At 39.6% G+C, this 24,283-nt stretch overlaps 1 protein-coding gene across 5 annotated transcripts in view; it reads left to right on the top strand.

Moving 5' to 3' along the window:
* Positions 1–24,283, top strand: part of Snx14 (sorting nexin 14) — an 84,142-nt gene that overhangs the window by 8,586 nt on the left and 51,273 nt on the right. For 3 of the 5 annotated variants that reach the window (XM_017797517.2, XM_029562307.1, XM_008830669.2), the window contains exons 2-6: positions 9,250–9,370; positions 11,732–11,808; positions 12,102–12,180; positions 18,196–18,239; positions 19,735–19,822. In XM_017797517.2, coding sequence (XP_017653006.1) covers positions 9,250–9,370; positions 11,732–11,808; positions 12,102–12,180; positions 18,196–18,239; positions 19,735–19,822 — 409 coding nt within the window. The remainder of the gene's footprint in view (positions 1–9,249; positions 9,371–11,731; positions 11,809–12,101; positions 12,181–18,195; positions 18,240–19,734; positions 19,823–24,283) is intronic. The other 2 variants (XM_029562308.1, XM_029562306.1) reach the window with 1 other exon arrangement.

The following is a 24,283-nucleotide window of genomic DNA, read 5'->3' as shown; positions in this document are numbered from 1 at the left end:
AGTTTCCCTTTACAAAGCCTTGGAATTAAAGCATTACTTTTATAGTCTGTTCATTAGTTATGTCTGTGATTTTAATGTTAAAAGTGTCAAACAGGGCTAGAGAGATGGCACAGCGGTTAAGAACACTGGTTGTTCTTGCGGAAGACCTGGGTTCGAATCCTAGCACCCACATGGCAGCTAACAGCTGTCCATAACTCCAGTTCCAGGGGTTCCGACAGCCTCTTCTGTCCTCCCAGGGCATTGTATGACACGGGTGCACTTACCCACATGCAGGCAATACACTCATACACATAAAATAAAGGATAATAAAATATTAAAAAAATTTTTTTAAGTGTCAAATATATTTAAGATCATGAAAGTTTTATTTATAAATTAATCTAGGTATTGATATTTTTACTATATTTAATAACTAATGAACTAAAATCTTTTCATTTATTCAGTTATATTGTTCCCTGTTCTTTTTTCTTTCTGGTCTTTTTTTGTAGCCCTAGCTGGTCCGGAACTCACTATGTAGACTAGGCTGGCCTTGAACTCACAGAGATCCGCCTGCCTCTGCCTCCCAAGTGCTGGGATCAAAGGTGTACGCCACCACATCTGGCCTATGCTGTTCCTTTAATAATTCTTTTTTAAAATTTAGAAACCTTAGAGGGGGTGCTGGAGAAATGATTCAGTAGTTGAGTACTTACTGCTATATCATGAGGACCAGAATTTAGATGTTAGCACAGACATACAGAGGCCTGGAATTCCAGCACCAGGGCATCCAGTGCTGTCTTCTGGACTCTTTGGGTACTTGTACATACATGTGCACATTCACTGATATACGCACACACAAATACATTTTTTTTTAACTCTTAAAATTTTTTTTTTTGTTAAAAACAACCTTGCAGTAGGTTGAGGGGGGTTGTTGGAGAAATAGCTTAGGGTTAAGAGTATTTGTTATGAAAGCATGAGGATCAGAGTTCAGACCCTAGCTGCCATGTAACAAGCCAGACTTGCTCCCACACCTGTCACCCCAACACTGAGGTGGGTGGAGACAGGGTGGCTGGGGTTTGCAGGCTGCCAGCCTAGCCTAAAAACCTCAAGCTGTAGGTTCAGGGAGCGAACTTCTCTCAAAGAAATAACACAGGCTGGGTGGGGTTGTGCATACCTTTAATTCCACGAGAGGCAGAGGCAGGCGGATATCTGCAAGTTCCAGGCCAGCCTGGTCTATATAGCGAGTTCCAGGCCAGCTGGGACTACAGGGAGACCCTGTCTCAGACCAAAAAAAAAAAAATTCATTTATTTTTTAAAAATACTAATTTTTATTTTATGTGTATGAGTGTAATGCCTGCATGTAGGTAGGTATACCCATGTTGTGCAATGCCTGTGGAAGTCAGAAGAGGGCATTGGATACCCTGGAACTGGACTTAGAGCTGTGACAGTTGTTAGTCACCATGTGGGTGCTGGGAATTTAGGAATTCTGCAAGAGCAGCCAGTGCTCTTAACCATAGAACCATCACTCCAGCCCTTGTTTATTTTTATGTGTATGTATGTGTGCCTACATGAATTTATGTGGACCACTTGTGTACAAGAGGTCAGAAGAAGGTGACAGATTTCCTGGAGTTGCAGGTAGTCACGAACCATAGGTGTGGGTGCTTGGAACCTAGTCTGGATCTGCTTGTAAAAGCAAAAAGCTTTCTTAATTGCTGAGCCATCTCTCTAGTTCCCCTTTTCAATTAAAAAATATTTGTTTATGTGTGTCTGTGTGTTATGAATGTGTCTTCAGATGCCAGAAGAGGGCATTACATCCTCTGGATCTAGAGTTAGAGGTAGTTGTCAGCCTCCCTATGAGAATGCTGGAAACTAAATTCCAATCCTCTGGAGAAGCAAGTGCTCTTAACTATTGAGTCACCTCTCCATCCCTTAGCTAGCTTTATTATACAGCCAAGGGTCACCTGACCAGGGAATGGTGCCCCCCCTTACATTAATGAACAATTAAAACAGTCCCCTACAGACATGCCCACAGACCATCCTGCTCTAGGAAATTTCTCACTTGAGGCTCTCCTCTCACATGACTCTAGGCTGTGTCAAGTTGACAGTTAAAGCTAACTAGGACAGATGCTTTTTGCTTTTTCAGTTTTCATATCCTAAAAACTGATGGAGAAAATTCCATAGCTGAAAGTTAACTCTTGAGCTTCTGTGCTGCCCAGTAGTTACTGAGGATACCTTTTCCACCCTACCAGCTGTTTCAGAACTCCCTGACCTTCTAGAACCTGTAATCATGTTACCTTTTCCCTTTACTTAGCATCTCCTGTCTCAAATCAAAGCTTACCAAATCTACAAATTTAATTTTTTTACTTGTTTTTCTTAAAATTTATTTTTATTTCATGTGTATGAGTGTTTTGCCTGCATTCATCTAAATGCACCCATGTTGTGCAATGCCTGTGGAGACCTGAAGAGGGTGTTGGAACACCTGGAACTGGAGGCATTTGTTAGCCAGTTGGGTGCTGGGAACTGAACCCAGGTGTTCTAGAAGAGCGACTAGTCCTCTTAAAAAAGATATTTATTTGTTTAGGTCTGTGTCTATGTAAGTGTATGCGTGCTTGTGCACATGTGTGAAGACCAGAAGAGTGTTTTCCCTCTATGACTCTCTTACTGATCCTTTGAGGATCAGTCTCTACCTGAGTCTCAGCTAGGCAGGAAGCAGCCCTAGTGATTCTCCTGTTTCTACCCTCCTTGGAGCTGGTTTTAAAGGGGTGGGTGGGGTGACAGGCTCGTCCTATGGGTAATGGGATCCAAACTCTGATCCTCATGACTGCGCAGCAAGCATTTAACCAGTTAGCCATCTTAACCACCTAGCCATCTCTCCAGGTCCCCTCCCCCGCTTTTGATTCCATTTAGATTCGGAATGTCAGCATTTCCTGTTTTCTCTAGAACATTATTCATTGGTCCCTTCTCTCCATCCTACTTCCCTATCTCCTTCTCTTCTGTTAGTATTAGCATGTAAGTGTGATGAGGTTCTTGCCAAAGACTTTTCCTTGTTCTTTCCAGCTGTCCCCTAACTTTGCTTTCCTTTAGAAGGGTTACCTACATTACTCATTCACTTCCATCTCACTGTTAAATCCACTGTAGTTCTTTGCTGTTCTATCAAAATTCCTTCTCACTAATTTATCAGATCATCAGAGCTTGTCAAAGCTGGGACACATCACTTCTCAATCTCTCTCTTTATTCTACGAATCTTTGATTACATTGATTACTCAATCTTTGTTGAGATTAAAAAAATTACAAACTTTTGTGACTTGAACTGTTTTTTTCCATTGAGACAAAGTCTCACTTTGTAGTCAAGGCTGACTTGGACTTCACTATGTAGTCCGTGCTAGCTTAGAACTTGGAACGCTCTTCCTGTTTTAGCCTCCCAAGTGCTGGGATTACTGGCATGAGCTTATTGTATCAGTTAAATTTTTTTTTTTTCAAAGACAGGATCTCACTATTTTATCCGAGGCTGGCCTGGAACTTGCTCTGTAGCATAGGCTGGCCTTGAACTTCCAGAGGGCTAAAAATCTTTCAATGCAGGGGTCGGGGTGGGGGTATATAGTAGCAAGTGGCAGATGGAATGGCAGGAGCAGGAAGCTCAGTATTCAAAGCTCACCCTCTGTAACATAACTTCCTCCAGAAAGACTACACCTCTTAAAGATCTCATGACCTTCTCCTTTCACACATTGGAAGCTTAGCTGGGTGGGGTCTTGTCTTGAGAGCACCCTTCCCATTGTTCCAGCACAGAGCAGGATTTCTCTCCTTAGTGGTGCCAATCTCTTTAACAGTTACCCCCTCTTTTTCAGCAGGGACCTTGGCTATAACATTAAACAGTGCTCTTTTTCTTTCCAAATGCTACATTTTGTATTTTTTCCTGCCCTACTTACTCTTTTTGGTTTTATTGATTGTGTTTTCTGTAATAACCAAGCCACATATTCAATGTTAATGTTGTCTTGAAATTTCCTCTGCCAAAGAAATTTGTCTATTTTTTTGAGACAGTGTCTCCCTGTAGCCCCAGCTGACCTGGAACTCACTATGTAGACCAGGCTGGCCTTAAACTCACAGAGATCTGCCTGCTTCTGCCTCCCTAGTGCTGGGATTAAAGGTGTGTGCTACTAAGCACACTTGTCTAATACTTCTTGAGACATGGGATCTCCCAGGAGTTTGAGGTGCAGACAGTTATGAGCTACCTGATATGATTGTTGGGACTTGAACTTGGGTCCTCTGAGCTCATAGTCACTGAGCCATCTCTCCAACCCAGCCCTTTTTTTTGGTCTTCCCCCTTTTTGAGGCAGAGTCTTATTCTGCAGTTCATCAGGCTAGCCAAGAACTTGCTGTATATGCCAGGCTGGTCTGAAACTTGTAGTGTTCTTGCTGCCTCAGCCTCTTGAGTGCTGGGATTGCAGACATGAGCTATAACTGAACTCTCTATGCTTTTTTTTTTTTTTCCCTCTTAGTGTTTTTGAGACAGATTCTCACTATGTAGACTAGGCTGGTCTTGAACTATCAGTGATCCTCTTGCCCTTCCTAGTGTTGAAATTACAGATGTATGCTACTTTCCCTGGTATTTCTCTACTTTTCTTTCTTTCTTTCTTTCTTTCTTTCTTTCTTTCTTTCTTTCTTTCTTTCTTTCTTTCTCTCTTTCTCTCTTTCTCTCTTTCTCTTTCTCTGAATCGCTCTCTCTTTCTCTTTGTCTTTCTCTATTTCTCTCTCTTTATCTCTCTCTCTCTCTCTCTCTCTCTCTCTCTCTCTCTCTCTCTTTTTGAGACAGGGTCTTACTATGCACCTGTGGCTGACTAGACCTCTTTATGTAGACCATATTGGCCTTGAACTCAAAAGATCTTCCTGCCTCTGCCACCTAAGTACTGGGATTAAAGGGGTATGCCACCGTGTCTGGCCCTCTCTACATTTTAAAGACACACACACACACACACATACACACAATTTTATTTTTTAATATTTTTATTATTTTATGTGTATGGGTGTATTGCCTGCATGTAGGTAAGTGCACCCATGTCGTGTAGTGTCCACAGAAGACAGAAGAGGCTGTCTTCTGGAACTCCCTGGAACTGGAGTTACGGATAGTTGTTAGCTGGGATTTGAGCCCAGGTCTTCTGCAAGAACAGTCAGTATTCTTAACCACTGAGCCATCCTTCCAGGCCCATAAAGATACATATTTTTTAATTATGTGTCTATGTGAGTATGTGCATGTGAGCTCAGGTGCCTGTGGAGACCAGAGGCATTGGATCCCTTGGAGCTGGAGTTACAGGCAATTCTGCCTGCTGTGGATGCTGGCACCAAACTCTGTTCCTCTACAAGAGCAGTATGCACTCTTAATTGCTGAGCCATCTGTCCAGCCCTCTCTCTACTTAAAAAAAAATTATTTTTATTTTATGTTTATGAGTGTATTGCTTGCATGTATATGAGTGCACCCATGTTGTGCAGTGCCTCGGAGGTCAGAAGAGGGCTTCGGATTCCCCTGGAACTGGAGTTAAGGATGGTTTGTAGCTGCCATGTGGGTGCTGGGAATTGAACCTGGGCCCTCTGTAAGAGCAGTCAGTGCTCTTAACTGCTGAGCCATCTCTCCAGCCCCCCTCTACTTTTTAAACTCTGCCTTTTCTTCCTTGGTCATGTCATTTATTCTTGTGAATTTAGTTATCTTGATGCTATTCCCCAATTCTTTGCCTTCAGCTAATATTCTCTGCAGAGATTTAGATCGTCCAAATATATACAGCAGTTTGTGGATCTTTTTCTCTATAGCATGTCTTAAGAAACCTGAAACAGCATGTCCAAAGACTGATTTGGTCTTTCAAGTTTTTTTCCTTCTGCTCACATCTAATCAGCTACTTAAGTCCTTTTGATTTTTTCCCCTCCAAAATGTTTGTCAAAAGAATCACCTTTTTTTCCTGTCTCTTCCCTTGTGCTGGCCCTCTAGACTCTCCTAGATTGCTGCAGTAATCTTTACTTAAGCGTGCTTGTTCAAGGAGAGGCCGTTCTCTGTATTGCAGCCAGAGTGGCTTTAGGGCACAGCCATCACTTCCTTTCCCGAGACCCTATGACTTTCTCCATTGGTTCCATGCTGTTGCACTGTACTCATTTGGTCTCTTTTTTTTTTTTTTTCCTTCTCAGTGTTGGATGTATTTGTCTATATCAGGTGTATTTATTCAGTTGCGCTCCACCTTTATTTATTACTATTACTTATTTTCATTTTATATATATGTGTCTTTCCTGCATGTATGGAAGTACATCTGTGTTGTACAATGCCTGTGGAGGCCAGAAGAAAACGATGGGTGCCCTGGAACTGGAGTTAAGAACAGTTGTTTCCCACCATGTGGATGCCGGGAATCAAACCGAGGTCCTTTGGAAGAGCAGTCAGTGTTCTTTACTGCTGAGCCATCTCTTCAGCTTTTCTTTTTTTTTGAGACATGTAGTCCCTAGCTCAGCTGGTCTGGAACTCACTATATAGACAAGACTGGCTTCAATCTCATCTAGATCCACCTGTTTCTGCCCCCTGTGTGCTGGGATTAAAGGCGTGTGCTACCAACACCTTTTATTTAAAATTTAAAAATAATTAAAATTACTAAATTTTATGATTCAATATTACATTAAAATTATTTAAAAATTTAACTGAAAATTTGTGTGTGTGTGTGTGTGTGTGTGTGTGTGTGTGTGTGTGTGTGTATACGTGCCTCAACAAGTGTGTGGTGGTCACAGGACAGCTTTGTGGGTCCTTTCTCTCTACCTTTCTGTTGGTCCCAGGGTTTGAATTCAGGCCATCAGACTTGCCTTGTCAGGCGGCAAGCAGCATTACGTACTTAGCCATTATGCTGGCCCACTGAAGACTTTTGTTCATAGGTCACAGAAACTCAGTTTGTATTGGGTTCAGCCAAGAGGAGAATATTGGCAGATGTACTATGTACAGAAATGGTATTAGCTGGGCCTTAGAGAAATACAGCACAGCATTCAGAACACTACAAAAACTTTTGAGCTGGGCCTGGTGGTGCACACCTTTAATCGCAGCCCTCTGGAGGCGGAGGCATATGGATCTCCCTGAATTTGAGGTCAATAGGTTTACACAGTAAGACCCTGCCAAAAAGCAAACAGACCAAAAATTTAACCTGCCCCTCCCTTGTTCTCTCTCCAGCGTGACTTCATTCTTACTACCATTTCTTTCAAATGAGAGCTTATGGTTGTCTGTTGTTGGAGCTCCAGATTCTACCAACAAGAGATGCCCTAAGACTGATGGAGTCTACTCTCTAGTTCATGAAGTTCATTCTTTATTCTTTGCAAAAAATGTATAGAGAATAATTGAATGTAGTATGTAGAGTATCTTTTCTCTAATTGAATTTACCAAGCTTCTAAAGTGATTTGACTTCCAGTATTTCATTCACTGATGAAATATTTCCAAGAGTTCCTTTAATGTAAAAATTTTGCTAAAATCACTTAGAGATGCTTGCACTTTTTGTTGTCAATAAGATTCTGTCACTCTGTGAACCCAGGCTGGCTAAGGATGACCTCTACGTCCCAAATGCTAGGCTTAAAGGAATGCAGCACCATGCCCAGTTTATGTGTTGCTGGGGATCAAATCCAGGGTCCTCCTGCATGCTAGGCATGTAGGCACTCTACCAATTGAGCTCCGTTCTCAGCCCTGCATATCTAGAATTTTTAACAATAGCAATGTCAGTATCCCCACAGTGATCTATTTTCTAATCACATTTACTTTTATTTGAATTTCATTTCTATCATTATTATTGTTCATTTCTTTGTTCTACTTTCATGCTTGTGGGTCAGTTTCTTAAAATCCGTTTTTATAGAATGTCACATAAATTTATTATTGGGACAAGGAGGTAACAAGGCTTCATGTTTTCCTATTGTGTCTAGGAACTAACAGATTTGCTAAGAGTGACCAGTTGCCAACAGAAGTGTTGTGATTGATCACCCATCAGGATGAACTGTTATTTGTATTGTGATTTTTTTTTTTTTTTTTTTTTTTTTTTTTTTTTTGTCTTTTTGAGACAGGGTCTCCCTGTAGCCCCAGCTGTCCTGGAGCTCACAAAGATCCGCCTGCCTCTGCCTCCCAAGTACTGGGATTAAAGGTGTGCGCCACCATGCCCGGCCCTCTATTGTGAATTTAAAAAAAAATATTTTATTTATTTTTATTTTATGTGTTTGGGTGTTTTGCCTGCATGTATGTAAGTGTATCATGTGCATGTATTGCCCTACAGAGGCCAGAACATGATGTTGGATTCCCTGGAACTAGAGTTACGAATGGTTTGTTAGTTGCCGTGTGAGTGCTGCGAATCGAACCTGGGTCTTCTGGAAGAACAGCAAGTGTTCTTAACTGCTGAGCCATCTCTTTAGCCCTGTATTGTGATTTTTGGACTAAAGAGTTAACAGTAAAGTATGTACTTTGCAGTTATTCACAATTAATAAACATGCCATGGTCACCGGAATTTGAACTGTGTGAGGGGATAGGTATTTACAAAATCGTGGTAACCAAGGGCTACCTGTTTTAAGATACCTCAATATGATATATTATGTGACACTATACCATCTGACTTCTGCTTGTTTCTTCAGATTTTTCTTAGGGTCCCTTCTTTGTGGGAACTACTCTCAGATCATAGCCATGTAGGCCTATGTAGTTTGAATTCCCCTGTCTCTTCCCCAAGTCCGTCATTCCTCTGCCCAACCCTCTTCTGTTTGTTTACCCCTACTCATTGGTTAAGTTTTTCTGTAGCTATTGCTTTCTCTGAAAAAAGGCTTTTCTTTCCTTTCAAATCTGGATCACATGTACTTTCTGTCATAATATCAAACGTGTTCACATAGCATTATACTCATTTACTCACCTCTTAACAACAGACTGTTTTCTGTGTTCTGTCCCCAGAGCGTAGCTCTGTTTAACACCCAGTACGTACTTTTAAAAATTATATTTTAATTTAATGGTATAATCAGAATTTTGGTGGAATGTGAAATAGAAATTCTAGAAGAGTGAGTAAAGATTAGTTAAACATGAGGTAGAAACTAAATTATGAACTTTGAGAATTTAATTTACCCCTTTTACTTTAAATGAAATTATATACTTGATATATACATTTTATGATTCTTATGTTTAATAAATACATTACAGAAAGTTAATCATGATTGATAAGTGTGTGTAATGAATGTTTGGTAGACCAATAAAGGAATAACTATGTTACACATTTTCTTTGGTTCTGATGATTTTTATTTATTTCTAAGGTATCTTCATGTCTTAATGATCTTCTGGTCATTCGTTGCTGGAGTTGTGACATTCTACTGTTCATTAGGACCTGATTCTCTCTTACCAAATATATTCTTCACAATAAAATACAAACCCAAGGTAAAATTGTGCCTTTTCTTTTCAACATTTTATTTATATGCATTTGTGAGTGTATGCCACATTATTTATTTATTTTGACTTTTTGAGACAGAGTCTCCTTGTAGCCCCAGCTGTCCTGGAACTCACTATGTAGACCAGGCTGGCCTTGAACTCACAGAGATCCAGCTGCCTCTGCCTCCTGAGTGCTGGGATTAAAGGTGGCGCCACCACGCCCAGTCTCTTAATATTTATTTTTAAGACAGAGTTTCACTGTGTAGCTCTTGCTGGTGTGGCACTTAATATGTAGACCAGAATGGCCTCAGACTCACAGACATCTATCTGCCTCTGCCTCCTGACTTCTGGGATTAAAGGTGTGTGCCACCATATTTAGCTGTTGTCTAATATTTATTAATAAAAGCATTTTAAAGCAATGATTTTTAAAATATACTATTATTTTATAATGGAATATATGAAATCCATAGAAAAATTTCAAAATGTGAATTGTGTGTTTACCTATACATACATACATAAATCTGTATATACTTAATTTTTTTGTGTGTGTGTGAATATTGAACTCAGGGTCTTGTATGTACTTTACCACCGAGTGGCACCCTCAGTCTTATTTTTAACCTTCACAGTTTTAAGAACAAGTATAAAAGGACTGTAGTCTTCTCAGAAAGTAGCAATCCATGATGTTAGCTTGTCCCTTGGATACACACTAACCGTGAGGGCAGTTCACTTAAAACAGAGAGTTCCTAAAGCCAGTTGCAGACCCTTTTTGGGAATCTTCAAAACTACAGATTGTTAGACTCTACCCCAGGTTTTGATTAAAGAGTTCTAGGTTATAGCCCTGTAACTAGTACTTATTTAAAAGCTTGTCAGGTAATTCTGAAGCATAGACAATTAAGGAATTCTGGATTAAATAATCTAACCCTGTTAATTTCTTGTATATGTGTGTGTATATGGGTGTGTATGTGTGTGTATATGTGTATGTGTGTGTATGTGTGTATATGTGAATGTATGTATGTATGTGTATGTGTGTGTATGTGTGTGTGTGTGTGTGTTCATGTCTTTGTGTGTGTGTGTATGTGTGTGTGTGTGTGTGTGTGTGTGTGTGTGCGCGCGCACACTGAGGATTGAACCCACAGACATGTGCTCAGCAAGTGCTCTACCTTTGTGCTAACCGCCATCCTCCAACTGTTCATTTCTTTTTAAAAAATATTTTTTTAATATTTATTTTATGTGTATGAATGTATTGCATGTATCTTAAGTGCAGCCATGTTATACAGTGCCTGCGGAGGTCAGAAGAAGGCATTGGATTGCAGAGGCTTGGAGTTACAGACCTAACTGGGGTCCTCTGCCAGAGCAGCCAGGGCTCTTAACCCCTGAGCCATCTCTCCAGCCCCCGACTCCCACCCCTGTTCATTTCTTAAACACCTATGTGCATCATAGAAAACAGAGATAATTAAGTATTTTGTTAAGCCAAAATAATTTGTATTTCTGAAATTTGTAGTGGTAGTATATTAAATATGTAAATTTGTCTTTGTAGTTCTGGTATGGAGGTCTATAGGCAGAATTTAGTAATACATATGTTTTAAGCACTGGAGAGCAAACCAAGAGCATTGGTACCCACTAGGCAAGTACCATTCTGTTGAGCTAAGCTTCCAGCCTTGAGTGGGGCATCTGTGAAACAGTCCCTTGTTCAGATTTGTTGAAATTTCTGTTTAGTGAAAAAATAGTTTGAAATCTGCTTCATATTTAGTCAGAAGCCTTAGTAGTTACCACATAGCTCTCATTGAATTTATAGTATTTGAAAAGATAGAAAATGTTTCTTTATTTTCCCTTATACTTTTGTAGTGGAAGACTCAAAGATAGATTGGATTTTTTGTTGAACGATGATAACATTTGAGTTTTGGTGTAGAAGTTTGTCTTTTTTTTTAGAGACTCACTGGCCTCATTTTCACTGGTCTCAAACTCTAGGTCCTCCTGCCTTAGCCTCTGGAGTGTTGGAATTGCAGGTGTGTGTCACCATGCCTGGTATGAGAAAGTTTGTTTTTGGTTCTTTCTGTTTTTGTTTCTTTTCTTTTCTGGGCTAAGGATTGAACCTATGCCCTTGTACATGCTAGACAACTCTCTACCCTTGAACCACTGAATGTCTCCTCCCCCCAGCTCTGGCTTAGGTATTGTACAGTATTTCATCCATATTTTGCCTCTATTGGAAGTTTTAGTTTAGCAGGTATGCATTACCAAGAATGGTTTCACTGTTAAAGCACTAGACAGAAAAAGTCCTCTCAGTGCTTACATGGTTTAACAAAACTGTTGAAAAATGGATTCTTTGTATAAACATAGTATGTCAAGTCTCTCTTCTCTTTCCTTTTGTAGCAGTTAGGACTTCAAGAATTATTCCCACAAGGTCATAGCTGTGCTGTGTGTGGTAAAGTGAAATGTAAAAGACATAGGTAAGTTAAACTTTTAAAAATTGTGTATATGCTTGGCCTGGTGGGAGGGCAGGGGTGCCTGTGTGCCACTGTGCTCATGTGAAGGGCAGAGAACAACTTGTGGAGTTAGTTCTTTCCTTCTAGCCTTATGTGGCTTCCGGGAATCAAACTCAGTCATTGGGCTTGGGAGGTAAGCACCTTTACCTAATGCTGAGCCACCTTGCTGGCTGCAAACTAAATATTTTTATTTGTTGATTTTTTTTTTAAAGTTACATTTTGTATTACAAGTGATTTAGTTGTTTGATTTACTTTAGGCCTTCCTTGCTACTTGAAAACTATCAGCCATGGCTAGACCTGAAAATTTCTTCCAAGGTCGATGCATCTCTCTCAGAGGTAATTGATATAATTAATATTTCCAAATATGGACATGTGTTATTTAAGGGTGGGAGTATGTTCTAAAACAAATAAGCAGTTTCAGCCTTATGAGAGCATCACAGAATATACTTAGACTAACCTAGATGGTCATGTCAGTCATTGGACAGTCCTCTTGATACTGTTAAGGGACATAGGAGACATGAACCATCTAAGATTGTTGTTGGCCTACTGTTCTACAGCAATTGCTTTTTTTTTCTTTCTTTTAGTAAATAGAAGTATACTTAAAACAATAATATTATTCTAACTTCATTCCTGTTGCTGTGATAAATATCCTGACCAAACCCTTGTAGAGGAGGGGGTTCCTTTGACTTACAATTTCATGTTACAGTCATTACTGAGGCAAAGCCAGGGCAGGAACTTGAAGCCACAGTTAGGAGCAGAGAGAATAAACACATGGATCCTTGCTTGCTTGCCCTCAGCTAGCTTTCTCCTCTCTGATGCTGTTTAGGACCCCTTGTATAGACAGTGGTGTCGCTCATAATGGGATGAATCTTCCTGTATTAGTTAACAAGACAGTTCCCCACAGACACACCCACAGGTCAACCTGATCTAGATAAGTCCTCATTAAGACTCTTTTCCAAGGTAATTCTAGGTTGTGTCAAGTTGACAGTTAAAACTAACCAGCACAGGTATAAACATATGAAGTATATAGATATACACTATAAAACATAGTATGCCATAAAAAAAAGTGTGACATAACATAGTAAATTCATAAATCAGTAACATAGTCATGTATTACCAAGTATTAGAACTGTTCATAATTGCATTTGCTGTAGTTTGTTATGACTACCAGAGCAATAGGTTTGTTTACACCAGCGCTGCCAAGACATGCTAGTGAGCATTGTACTGGAACAGCTGTAACACTGCTCCCCCAGATGATTGAACTTTTCAGGTCCTTCATAGGATTGTGGGTCTACTATTGAATATGCAGTCTTATTGTTGACTGAAATATTATTTGTTGCCTATGTATCCTCACAGAAAATCTTAAATACTCGTAGAAAAAAATTTCCAGATACTTTGATGGAAAAATTTAATAACACACTTACATAAGCCAGGCTTGGTGATACGTTCCTATAATCTTAGCACTAGGGAGCCTGAGGCAGGAGGATTATGAGTTTGAGGTTATCTTTAGCTACATAGTATGTTCTAGGCCAGCCTGAGTTACAAAACCTTTTAAATAAACAACACCAACAAACAAGTTATCACATCTCATTGCTTATTACTGAATGAGTTCTTGGCTGGATAATTACTATGAAATAAGTACCTTGGGGGGGGAAAAAAACAGGCCTAGTGATACAAGCCTTCAATCCCAGCACTCAGGAGCAGAGGCAGGAGGACCTCTGGGTGTTGGGGGCCAGTCTGGTCTACATAGGGAGTTATAGGTCAGCCAGACCTTTGTAGTAAGACCCTGTCTGAAAAAAAGAGAACAGCAATAACAAAAATATATAGTATAACTTTGTCTCGAGAAAAAACAAAAATAAGCACCTTGAATAGTAACCTGTTCCATATTATACTTTGATCTCAATGTACATAGGCATCTAAGTCAAGGAAATCATTGCTATAAGAACAGCCCTCTTTATTATAGGGAAATAACCATTTCATAATTAAAAGGAACATTGAACTCTTAGAACAAGCATGTATTTTACTGAATTATAACCCCAGTTTTGACACAAGGGTAGGGCAAGGAGTGGGGTAATGTTTACTTGAAAGTTTTTGTTCTATTTTGTTCTAGTCAACATAGTTTCCTTTTGGTTTTCTCCCATGTTTTAGTTACTTTTTTTTTGTGAAGATGTATCTTTTGCATGCATCTGAGATAGCTGTTAGGTCCTTGGAAGTTGGGAGCAGGTGTCTCATTTTTTTTCCCAGGAGCAAATTTGGGGTCAGATATAATATGGGTATAATGTACAGTGAATGATAAGTAGCTCAAGAATAGCATCAGGCACTTGAGCTTTGCTTAGTTGTCTTTTATCCAAGTTCCTATGCTCTGTTGACTAAATGTAAACTGCATAAAATGACATTTAAGTACTTGATCTTTTTTTGTTGTTGTTGCTTCTTAAGGCCTTTTCTATTTTCTTGATTTGCTGATTTAAGAATGTGCTGTCCAGGGCTAGGGATAGAACTCAGTAGTGCCAGGCCTGTCTACCATATACAAGGGCTTGGATTTGATCTCTAGCACTGAAAAAAATTATGTATACATATATAAATGTGTGTGTGTGTGTGTGTGTGTGTGTGTGTGTCTGTGTGTGTGTCTGTGTGTGTTATAGTCCAGCATGGCAGCCATTACCACATGTAGCTGTCAGTAAATACTTGAAATGTTATAGTACAAGTTGAGATGTGTCATATATATATGCACACTTGATTTTAAAGCGATGATATTTTGGATACATAGTTTAAATAAAACAAAATTTCACCTATTTTTACTTTAAAAAATGTGGCTACTAAGGGCTGGAGAGATGGCTCAGGGATTAAGAGTTGTTCTTACAGAGGACCTGGGTTCAATTCCTGGCATGCACATGGCAGGTAACAACCATCTGTAACTCCAGTTCCAGGGGATCTAATGCCATCTTCCGACCTCCACAGGCATCACACGACATAGGTGCACTTACATACATGCAGTCGATGCACTCATACACATATAATAAAAATAATAAATAAAAATTTAAAAATGTGGCTACTAGAAAATTTAGAGACTTCACTTAGGTAAAATTCTAAGTTCTATGTCGGGCACATATTGGTGCTCAATAAATATTAGCTCCCACAGTTAAAAAGTTTTAAAGATCTTGATAGATACAGGAACTGGGGTAGGCCTAGGGGTTGAAATGGAAAATGAGATGCAGTTGGGTCTTCTTTGGAGGTAGACATACAGAGAAGTAATTACAATATAACACATGGAGGCCATAATAGAAGAAGTATGTGTAAAGTGTAGGGTTAGTATAGAAGAGGACATTCACCAATGTTGAGATACAGCAAAAAGGATGACTCAAAGGTTGCCACTGATAAAAGTGGGAGGGTTTGAGTGGAAAAGGCTTGAACAGGTAGTGTGTATAGTAAGCTGGAGGGTAAAATGTGCCAGGTGTGGGCAGTGAGACAAAATGTTTTAGTAGCAGTCTTTTGTTGATATGCTTATTGTACATTAGACTCTACTGAGCACATGCATTTTAAAATGTAATTTAATACACCTTAGGAAATGGGTGCTGTTTTTCAAAAGTCATCTGGAATTTAGAGATTTTTTTTTTAATGGTTTTTCAAGTGTCATCTGATTGGCAGTAGAACTTGGTTAAAGAAATTGAGATTTGAGGGTGGGGGCTGGGGAGATGGCTCAGTAGGTGGAGTGACTGCTGAGCAAGCACGAGGACTACATATGGATCCCCAGCACCATGTAAAAGCCAGGCTTCCTGGTTCATGCCCAGAACCCTAGCATGGGAAGGGGCTGTGGAGATACACAGATGCAGACCCCCTTGTGCTCATGACCTGCCAGTCCCGAATTGGCAAGCTCCAAGTTCAGTGAGAGACCTTGTCTCTGAAAGTATGGTGGAGGGCTGGAGATGTAGCTCCGTGATAGAATGATTGCCTGGCATACACAGGACTCTGGTTCAGCTGCCAGCACCACCAAAAAAGAAAATAGTAATAATAATAATGTGATGAAAAGCAATAATATGATAATAACAACAACAATAATCATAATGATACGAAAAGCAATAGTGGAAGATAGCCAAGTCAGCCTCTGTTCTCTGCTCAAGTAAACAGGTGAGTTCACCTGCACACACATAAAAATATTCAGGTCTTGTCGGGCGTGGTGGCCCCCGCCTTTAATCCCTGCACTCGGGAGGCCGAGGCAGGTGGATCTCTGTGAGTTCAAGGCCAGCCTGGTCTACATAGTGAGCTCCAGGACAGCTGGGGCTACAGGGAGACCCTGTCTCAAAAAGATGAAAAAAAAAAAAAAAGAAAAGAAAAGAAAAAAATATTCAGGTCTGGCTTAGTTTGTCACCAGTATTTTATATAGCATTTAAGAAATCAAAAGGCTATGTGGTAAGAGTTCAGATCATTGATCTTGGAAGGAAGTGATTTTCACACTGTAACTAGAGCTTCAGAAGTGGCTAGGATACTGCAGGAAGTGCAAAGGAAGTGGCCGCAGCTGCTGCTGGTGTGGCACTCTCTAAAAGCAGCACAGCTCCATTTTCTTTCTAATATTGTGGTTTGATATAATAGGTTGGGGGTTTCAGGCCAGGAGTGGTGTGGTCAGTGTGTATCTTAGATCACCAGAGGCTGTGGAGGCTGGTGCATAGCAGGCTTGGAGACAGACTACTTGAGAGTCTGTTGCTGCAGCATAAGGGGTGAGATGAGGACACAAACAGCAGGTGTCTCAGGAGAGCTCTGTAGGAGGGAAGCAGGGGGATGTGGTCATTTTCCCACCAGGTATAATTAATGCTTAGTTTTGACGATAAAAATCCAAATTACTGTAGCCTTAATACTTAGAGAAGGGACGGCTTTTGTTACTGCTGTCAGGGAAGGCAAGAGTTCTGTTTTGTAAGATAAGATGTTTTCATTTTCTCCCTGTTGAACTTTTTATTTTATGTGCATGAGTGTTACACCTGCACCCATGTAAATGCACCCATGTCATGCAGTGCTTAGGGATGACAGAAGAGGATGTTGGATCCCCTCCAAGCGGAGTTATGGACGGTTGTTAGTCATGTGGATGCTGGGATTCGAACCCGGGTCTTCTGTAAGAACAGCCAGTGCTCTTAACTACTGAGCCATCTCTCCAGGCCCCCTTATTGCGCTTTTAAGTTACTGCACAATCTGGCAACTTCTTAATAAAGTTTCAACAGGCTACTACATTCAGATTCAAGAAATGGAATGTTTAAACCCATGGTTTGTTTTGTTTCTTATTTTTTTCTCAGTTAACTTATATACTGATTAAATTTTTCATGAAGTGAATATAGGCACATAATTACCGTCATAGGAAGAAATAAACATTGAGTTCCTTAGCTCTCCCCTTCGTTCCCTCCAGTCCCGTGTCCCTTCAGAGCAGATCACTGACATCTGATTTCGATCCCTTATATAAATCTTAGCTACTTGTTTCTTGTTTGTTTTGTTTTTTGTTTTCATTTAGTGAAATTTCAGTCAGGAACCATTCATTATATCATTATTGTGTGTATCTGTGCATATGCGTGATGTGTGTATATGGAAGGAGTATACATGCTTTGGTGTGTTTGGGAATTCAGAGGACAGCTTTGTGGAGTCATTTCTTTTCTCCCACCTTTTTAAAATTACTATTTTTATTTTATGTATATGAATATATTGCCTGCATGTATGTAAGTGCACCTGTGTCATGCAGTGCCCAAGGAGGTCTGAAGAGAGGGTGTCAGATCCCCTGGAACTGGAGTTACAGATGGTTGTTAGTGGTCATGTGGGCTGGGAATCGAACCTGGGTCCTCTGCAAGAGCAACAAGTGCTTTTAGCTGAGCCATTTCTCCAGCCTCTCTTCTCCCACCTTTAGTGTGGGTTCTGGGAATTAAACTCAGGCTTGTAAACAAACATTTATCCACGGAGCCATCTTTGGCAATATTTAGAAATATTGATAGATAATAGTAACTAATAGAACTTTTCTTTTGAAGTTTATTTTTTTCAAGTATTTTCTCAAATGTTCTCATAGATCCTCACAACCATGTAAGATTGAACTAAACATTGCCAGAAACTGTGGTATTACTGTCAATATTTGGGGTAATAAAATTGTTGTTGCTGCAGGGTGTGATGGCGCACGCCCTTAATCCCAGCACTTGGGAGGCAGAGGCAGGTGGATCTCTGTGAGTTCAAAGCTACCCTGGTCTAAATAGTAAGTTCCAGGCCAGCTGGGGCTACAGGGAAACCCTGTCTCAAAAAAAAAAAAAAATTGTTGTTGCTAATATATTAACATGATATAGTACAGTTTATTTTCCTATAATTCTTTTTCTTTTAAAAATTTTTGTGCAGGTTCTTGAATTGGTGTTGGAAAATTTTGTTTATCCATGGTACAGGTATGTTTTTTCTGTAAGACCCTGTCTCATTTATAAAACAAAAAACCAATCATTGATATAGGCAGTAACTAATAGTTTAATGCTAATAAAGAAAAGAAAAAAACAATAAAACCTTGGCTTCTTTCCTTTTGAAAATTTGTAGATTTATCATTGCTACTAAAGGTATTGATTTTGTAATTTTTAGGGCTGGGCATGCATATGATACCTATTTGTAATTCTTGTACTCAGGAGGTTGAAGCAGGAAGATTGCAGGTTCAAGGCCACCCTAACCTATATAAGGAGACTCTATCAAACAGAAGCAACAAAAACAATTTTTTTTCAGTTTTTCATGTTTTGAGATAATTGTACTTTTGGGGGCTAAGTCTATAGTCCAATGTCCCATTAAATGAAAGATTAGAGACTGAGGAAGTTACTTGGTTGGTAAAGTACTTGTCATGCAAGTATGGGGATCTGAATTTGATAACCAGCGCCCACATGAAAAGCTGAGCATGCTGCTGTGCATGCTCATAATTCCATTTCTGAGCAGATGGAGACAGGCAGATCACTGGGACTCACTGGCCAGCCAGTGATCCTTGCCTAGGATAGAGCAAGCCCCAGGCCCAGTGAAGGAGCCTGTCTCAAAAAACAGGATTGATGGTGCCTGGAGAATGACACCTGAGGTTGACCTCTGGCCTCCACATGCATATGTACATACATGTATGCAAACTCATTTCAAGCCACAAATAGGTATATACATACACAAATTGAAGGATCATTTCAGTAGGTTCTTTGAAAAATTAATGCTTTTTTCCCAAGTAAATTTGTTTTTGGAGCATGCAGGGTGCAAGGGTACTGTTCCTTGAAGGACATGGAAAACACTCTGGCCCTAGGAGGAAGAAAAATTCTAGTTTAGAATCAGAGGCATCTGAGTTATGTCATTTAAGAAATGTATGTTTTTTTTAAACATCGTGTATTAATTATATTTGAACTTGTAAATCTATAGTGTAATGTCTGATGACGTGCTCTTATATGATTTGGTGCATTTTGAATTTTCTAATTAAAAACATCCTACTAGTATTTGAATTCATCTGGTGTGTTAAGACTAATTTAATACACAGTTTATGTGTTATGTTTTCCTGAAAAGGCGTGTGAATGTTTTTTACATTTATTTCTTTTTAAACTAACCTAAATATTTGTATTTTCTTACTTCTGCACTGCTCATTGTTTGGTTTTTGAGGTTTGTTTGATGGTGCTTAAATGATCTGAGTTCTTTTAAAAAAGATATTGTATATGGTGGCAAAGAAATACACACTACAATTTGTTGATGCTTATGACTTGGTGCTAAAATTATGTGAGATGCTTTCTTTCTTTTTTTATTCATTTCCTCTATTCTGCAACAAAATGTATTATTTGTATAATTAAAAAAATGAAGAGGGAATTCTTTTCTTGGGTTTAACAAGGTAAAGCTGTATTTCTGAACTTCTGAAGTTTTGCTTTTCTCTTTAATTTCATGAAGAGATGTGACAGATGACGAGTCCTTTGTTGATGAATTGAGGATCATATTACGATTTTTTGCATCTGTCTTAGTACGAAGAATTCACAAGGTATACATGTTTCTAATCAGAATTTGGGGACTTTATTGCTTTGAAAGAGATTATTTTAAATCTTACTTTTCTCCTAAACTGTGAGTGTTCTTCATTTTTTATTTTAACAGTTGATTAGTCAGTATTGATCAGTTTTGCTTTGTTTAATGCTTAGTTATCTTGGGTTGTGGAATTTAAAAGTGAAAATGGGACTATATAAAAATATCATGTTTCAGTTATTGAATTTGAGTAAATTGCATTGGTTATGATCTACTTTCTAAAATGTTTTCTAGTTGTATATATTTGAGTTGGTATATGGGTATGAGTGTGGTATGTGGGTGTTGGTATATGGGTATGTGTGCGTGCGTGTGTGTGTGTGTGTGTGTGTGTGTATTTTGTTGACTATACACAGTACTTCTCTACTGTTTTGCCAATTCAGCAGGATTTAGCATATTAATGTATGTAAGTGCTATTAATTACCAAAGCTTAATCATATTAAATGTTTCTACTTCCGTTTGAAGAAATGAGCTACATAGTGAACAAGCTTACAAAAGAAAAATACAAAATGGCCAATGAACAATTATAAATTTTTTGACTGAAATCAAATGTAGATTACTCTAAGGTCTTTACTGTTTTTTTGCTTGCCAAGTTGGGAAAGATAACAAAGAATATCTACTAATTCTGATTTGGGGGAAATAGGCAAGCAAGTGGAAATTCAAGCTGGTGTGACCACATCCACATGCCAGTGTGGATGGAGGAAAATTTCACAAGGTTAATGGTTGCTGAGGGAGGGAGAATAACTTTCTTTCTTCTCTTTCTCTCTTTTTTTTCTTCAGGGATGAGCCCTCAATCATAAAGGGTAGTTCCCGACCCCCTTTTTTTTCGGTCTTTTTGAGACAGGGTCTCCCTGTAGCCCCAGTTGGCCTGGAACTCACTATGTAGACCAGGCTGGCCTTGAACTCACGGAGATCCGCCTGCCTCTGCCTCCCAAGTGCTGGGACTACAGGTGTGCGCCACCACACCAGGCTAAAGGTCAGCCCTTAACACACGCAAATGAAGGCAGCACTAATTAGACATTAGACTCAGTAGCATATATACGCATAAATACATATGTAACAAAATATAGAAGAGATCATGAATTTGAGAAGGAGTGGTTGGAAGGACACTAAAGGAGATGGAATGTGTGTGAAAAGGATGCAAATACAGTGTACTCATGTATAAAATCCTCAGATTAAAAAGTTAGGTAATACTAGATTAAGAAAAAAATAAGTGAATTGAGCCAAACAGTAAAAAATACTATAAAAATTCAACATTTCAAAAACAACTTGTTCATTATTTGTATATTCTGGATAACAACTGAAAATATTAAGAGATAAGTAAAAGTTGAATTTCTCTCTCTCTCTCTCTCTGTCTCTCCCTCTCTCTGTCTCTCTCTCTCTCTCACACACACACACACACACACACAAATAAACAAACAAACAAACAAAAAAACTCCAAAAAAACCAAAACCAGAACTGGTGTGTCTTTACTTAGGAGAAGTTTAGTAATTAAAAAAAAAAAAATTATTCTTGGGGCTGGAGAGATGGCTCAGCTGTTAAGAGCACTGGTTTCTCTTTCAGAGGACTTGGATTTGGTTCGCAGCACCTACATGGTGGCCAAAAATCATCCCTAACTCCAGGTCCAGGGGATCTGATGCCCTCTTTTGGCTCTGTAGGCATTGCATGCACATGTGCACCTATGTACATGGAGGCAGAACACATAAAAAATACTAAAAAGTTACTTTTTATATTTTTTTCGCTGCTAGGGATTAAACCAAGACCTTGGATATTCTTGGCACATACTCTGCATCTTAAGCTCCATTGAGTTTTTAAAATTTTTTTGGATTTATTTACTTTTTTTTATTTTTTATTTTATGTGTATGAGTGTATTGCTTGTATGTAAGTACACCCGTGTTGTGCAATGCCCATGGATACCCTGGATTTGAAGTTGTAGACTGTTGTTAGCTGTCATGTGTGTGCTAGGAACTGAACCCAGGTCCTCTGCAAGAGCTTAACCACTGAGTCATCTCTCTAGCCCCATATTTATTTTTATGTTATGTGTATGAGTGTTTTTCTGCATAGATGTAAGTGCACCCGTGATATACAGTGCCTGTGAAGGCCTAAAGAAGGCATCAGATCCCCTGGAACTGGAGTTATAGACAGTTGTTAGCTGCCATATGGCTTCTGGGAACTGAACCTGGGTCCTCTCTAAGAGCAACCAGTGCTCTTAACTTCTGAGCCATCTCTTCAGTTCCCTAGCCATTTCTTTTTTGAGATACGGCCTTGTTTTGTACTTCAGGCTGTCTTTGAACTTACAGGGTAACCCAGACTGTCCTTAAACTTGAGATCTTTCTGCCTGTGCCTCCCAAGTATTAGGATTATAGGTGTGTGCCACCATGCCTGGCTAGAATTGGTAATCTTTAAGACTTCTATTCTTTGTTTGTTTTTGTTTGTTTTGAGACAAGGTCTTTCATGTAGCCCAATTTGGCTTCAAACTTGTAGTAGTCCTCCTGTTTCAGCCTCCCAAGGGCTAGAATTATAGACGTACAGTATCATACGTTAGTTTTTATTCAAAACTAAGATTTCTATATTCCCAAATTAAACTATATTTTATAACATATGCAAAGATGTGTACAAAATACATAGTCAACAGTGTATTACAGTATAAGGAATATTTGTAAACTTTATAATAAGGAAAACCAAAAAGAAAAGCTAATTAGTGATTGGATTATTGGGTAAATGTAATACAGCCTAATGACATAGCCATGAAAACTTTGTAGAGTAATGCTCTATTATTTTATGACTTTTTTTTTGGAAGCAGGGTCTCCCTGTAGCCCCAGCTGGCCAAGAACTGACTATGTATAGACCAGGCTGGCCTCAGTCTCACAGATATACAGAGATTAACCTGCTTCTGCCTCCTGAGTACTGGGATTAAAGGGGTGTACTACTATGCCTGATCTTATGACAGTTATATTAATATGTAACTTATATATTCACCCACTTAAAGCATGGAATTTGGAGGCTTTTCATAACATATTCAGAGTTGTGTATACACCACTCACATAGTCAGTTGTAGAATATTTTGTCATCCAGAAAGACAACTTTTTCGTATTAGCCATAATCCCCAACAGCTTTGTCTACTTAGCCATAATCCTCAACACTCTGTCTATATAAAATATCCACAATAGACAAATCTTTTGACTCTGTCTTTGGATTTGTCTATTGTGGATATTTTATGCAGACAGTGTAATATAAGTACATGGCTTTTTGTGGCTGATTTCTTTCTTTTAGCATAATATTGCCTAGATTCATTTGGATTGTGTCTTAGTTTGTTCTTCATTGCTGTGACAAAATACTCTGACCAATACCAATTTGGGGAGGAAAGGATTTATTCAGCTTACATCTCCCAGGTCGCAGTTCATCAGGGAGCCCAAGGTAGGAACTCAGGGCAGGAACCTGGAAGCAGGAGCTGGAGCACAGGCCATGGAGGAACACTGCTTACTGGCTTGCTCTCCTGGCCCCTGCTCAGCCTGCTTTCTTATGCAACACAGGCCTACCTGCCCAGGGGTGGCACCACCCACAGTGGGCTGGGCCCTCCCACATCACTCATCAAGAAGATGCCCCTCAGACATGGCCACAGGCCAGTCCAATCGAGGCAATTCCCCAATTGAGGCTCCCTCAACCCAGGTGCATCAAGTTGACACTAAAGCTATCCAGCACAATTGACCCCTTGTCAACTTGACACACAAACATCACTATTAAACCATAACTTTCCAATTTCTGTCCCCAAGGTATGATGTTAATATTACAACATAAGACAGTACAACCTTAAAAATCCCACAGTCCTTAAAAAAAATCCAAACACATAAAAGTTCATAGTCTCTTTTTAAAAGTCTTTTAACTGTGGGTGGGCTTCTATAAAATCCAAAACAAGTACTGTCTTATTTCAAAGGGAAGAATCGGGCACACCTAAGCAGAACCAGTGTCCAGCAAAGTAACTCGAGGCTGGACATCTGGATTTCACTCAGGATCTTCTGGACTCTAAAGGGTTCTGGTAGCTCCACTTCTCTGACTCTGCAGTCCACAGCACACTCAGCTTGTCTCGCAGACCCAGGCCAGCTCCATTCCACACCTGCTGCTGTCCTTGGTGGTCGTCCCATGGTCCTGGCATCTCTAAAAAGCTGGGGTCTCCACTGAAACTGAGGCTACACCTTCACCAATGGCCTCGTCTTGCCTCGGAGTGCAAAGCCTCAGTTTCTCTCCATGACCCCTTCAGTTCTGGGGTCTTCACTGCAACTGAAGCAGCACTTTGACCTATGGCCTTTCCTGGCCTCTCAGAGTGCCAAGCCTCAGCTTCTCTCTGTGACCCCCTTCATGCTTTCAACACCAGAACCATGCAGGAGACTCTTACACATTACCAAGTCCTGCTTCCAGCTTGAAATAG

This window comes from Nannospalax galili, unplaced genomic scaffold, assembly GCF_000622305.1.
Source record: "Nannospalax galili isolate Female #2095 unplaced genomic scaffold, S.galili_v1.0 scaffold195, whole genome shotgun sequence".
Classification (NCBI taxonomy): domain Eukaryota; kingdom Metazoa; phylum Chordata; class Mammalia; order Rodentia; family Spalacidae; genus Nannospalax; species Nannospalax galili.
The sequence above is the reverse complement of the archived record's forward strand: the minus strand, read 5'-3'. Positions and strand labels throughout refer to the sequence as shown.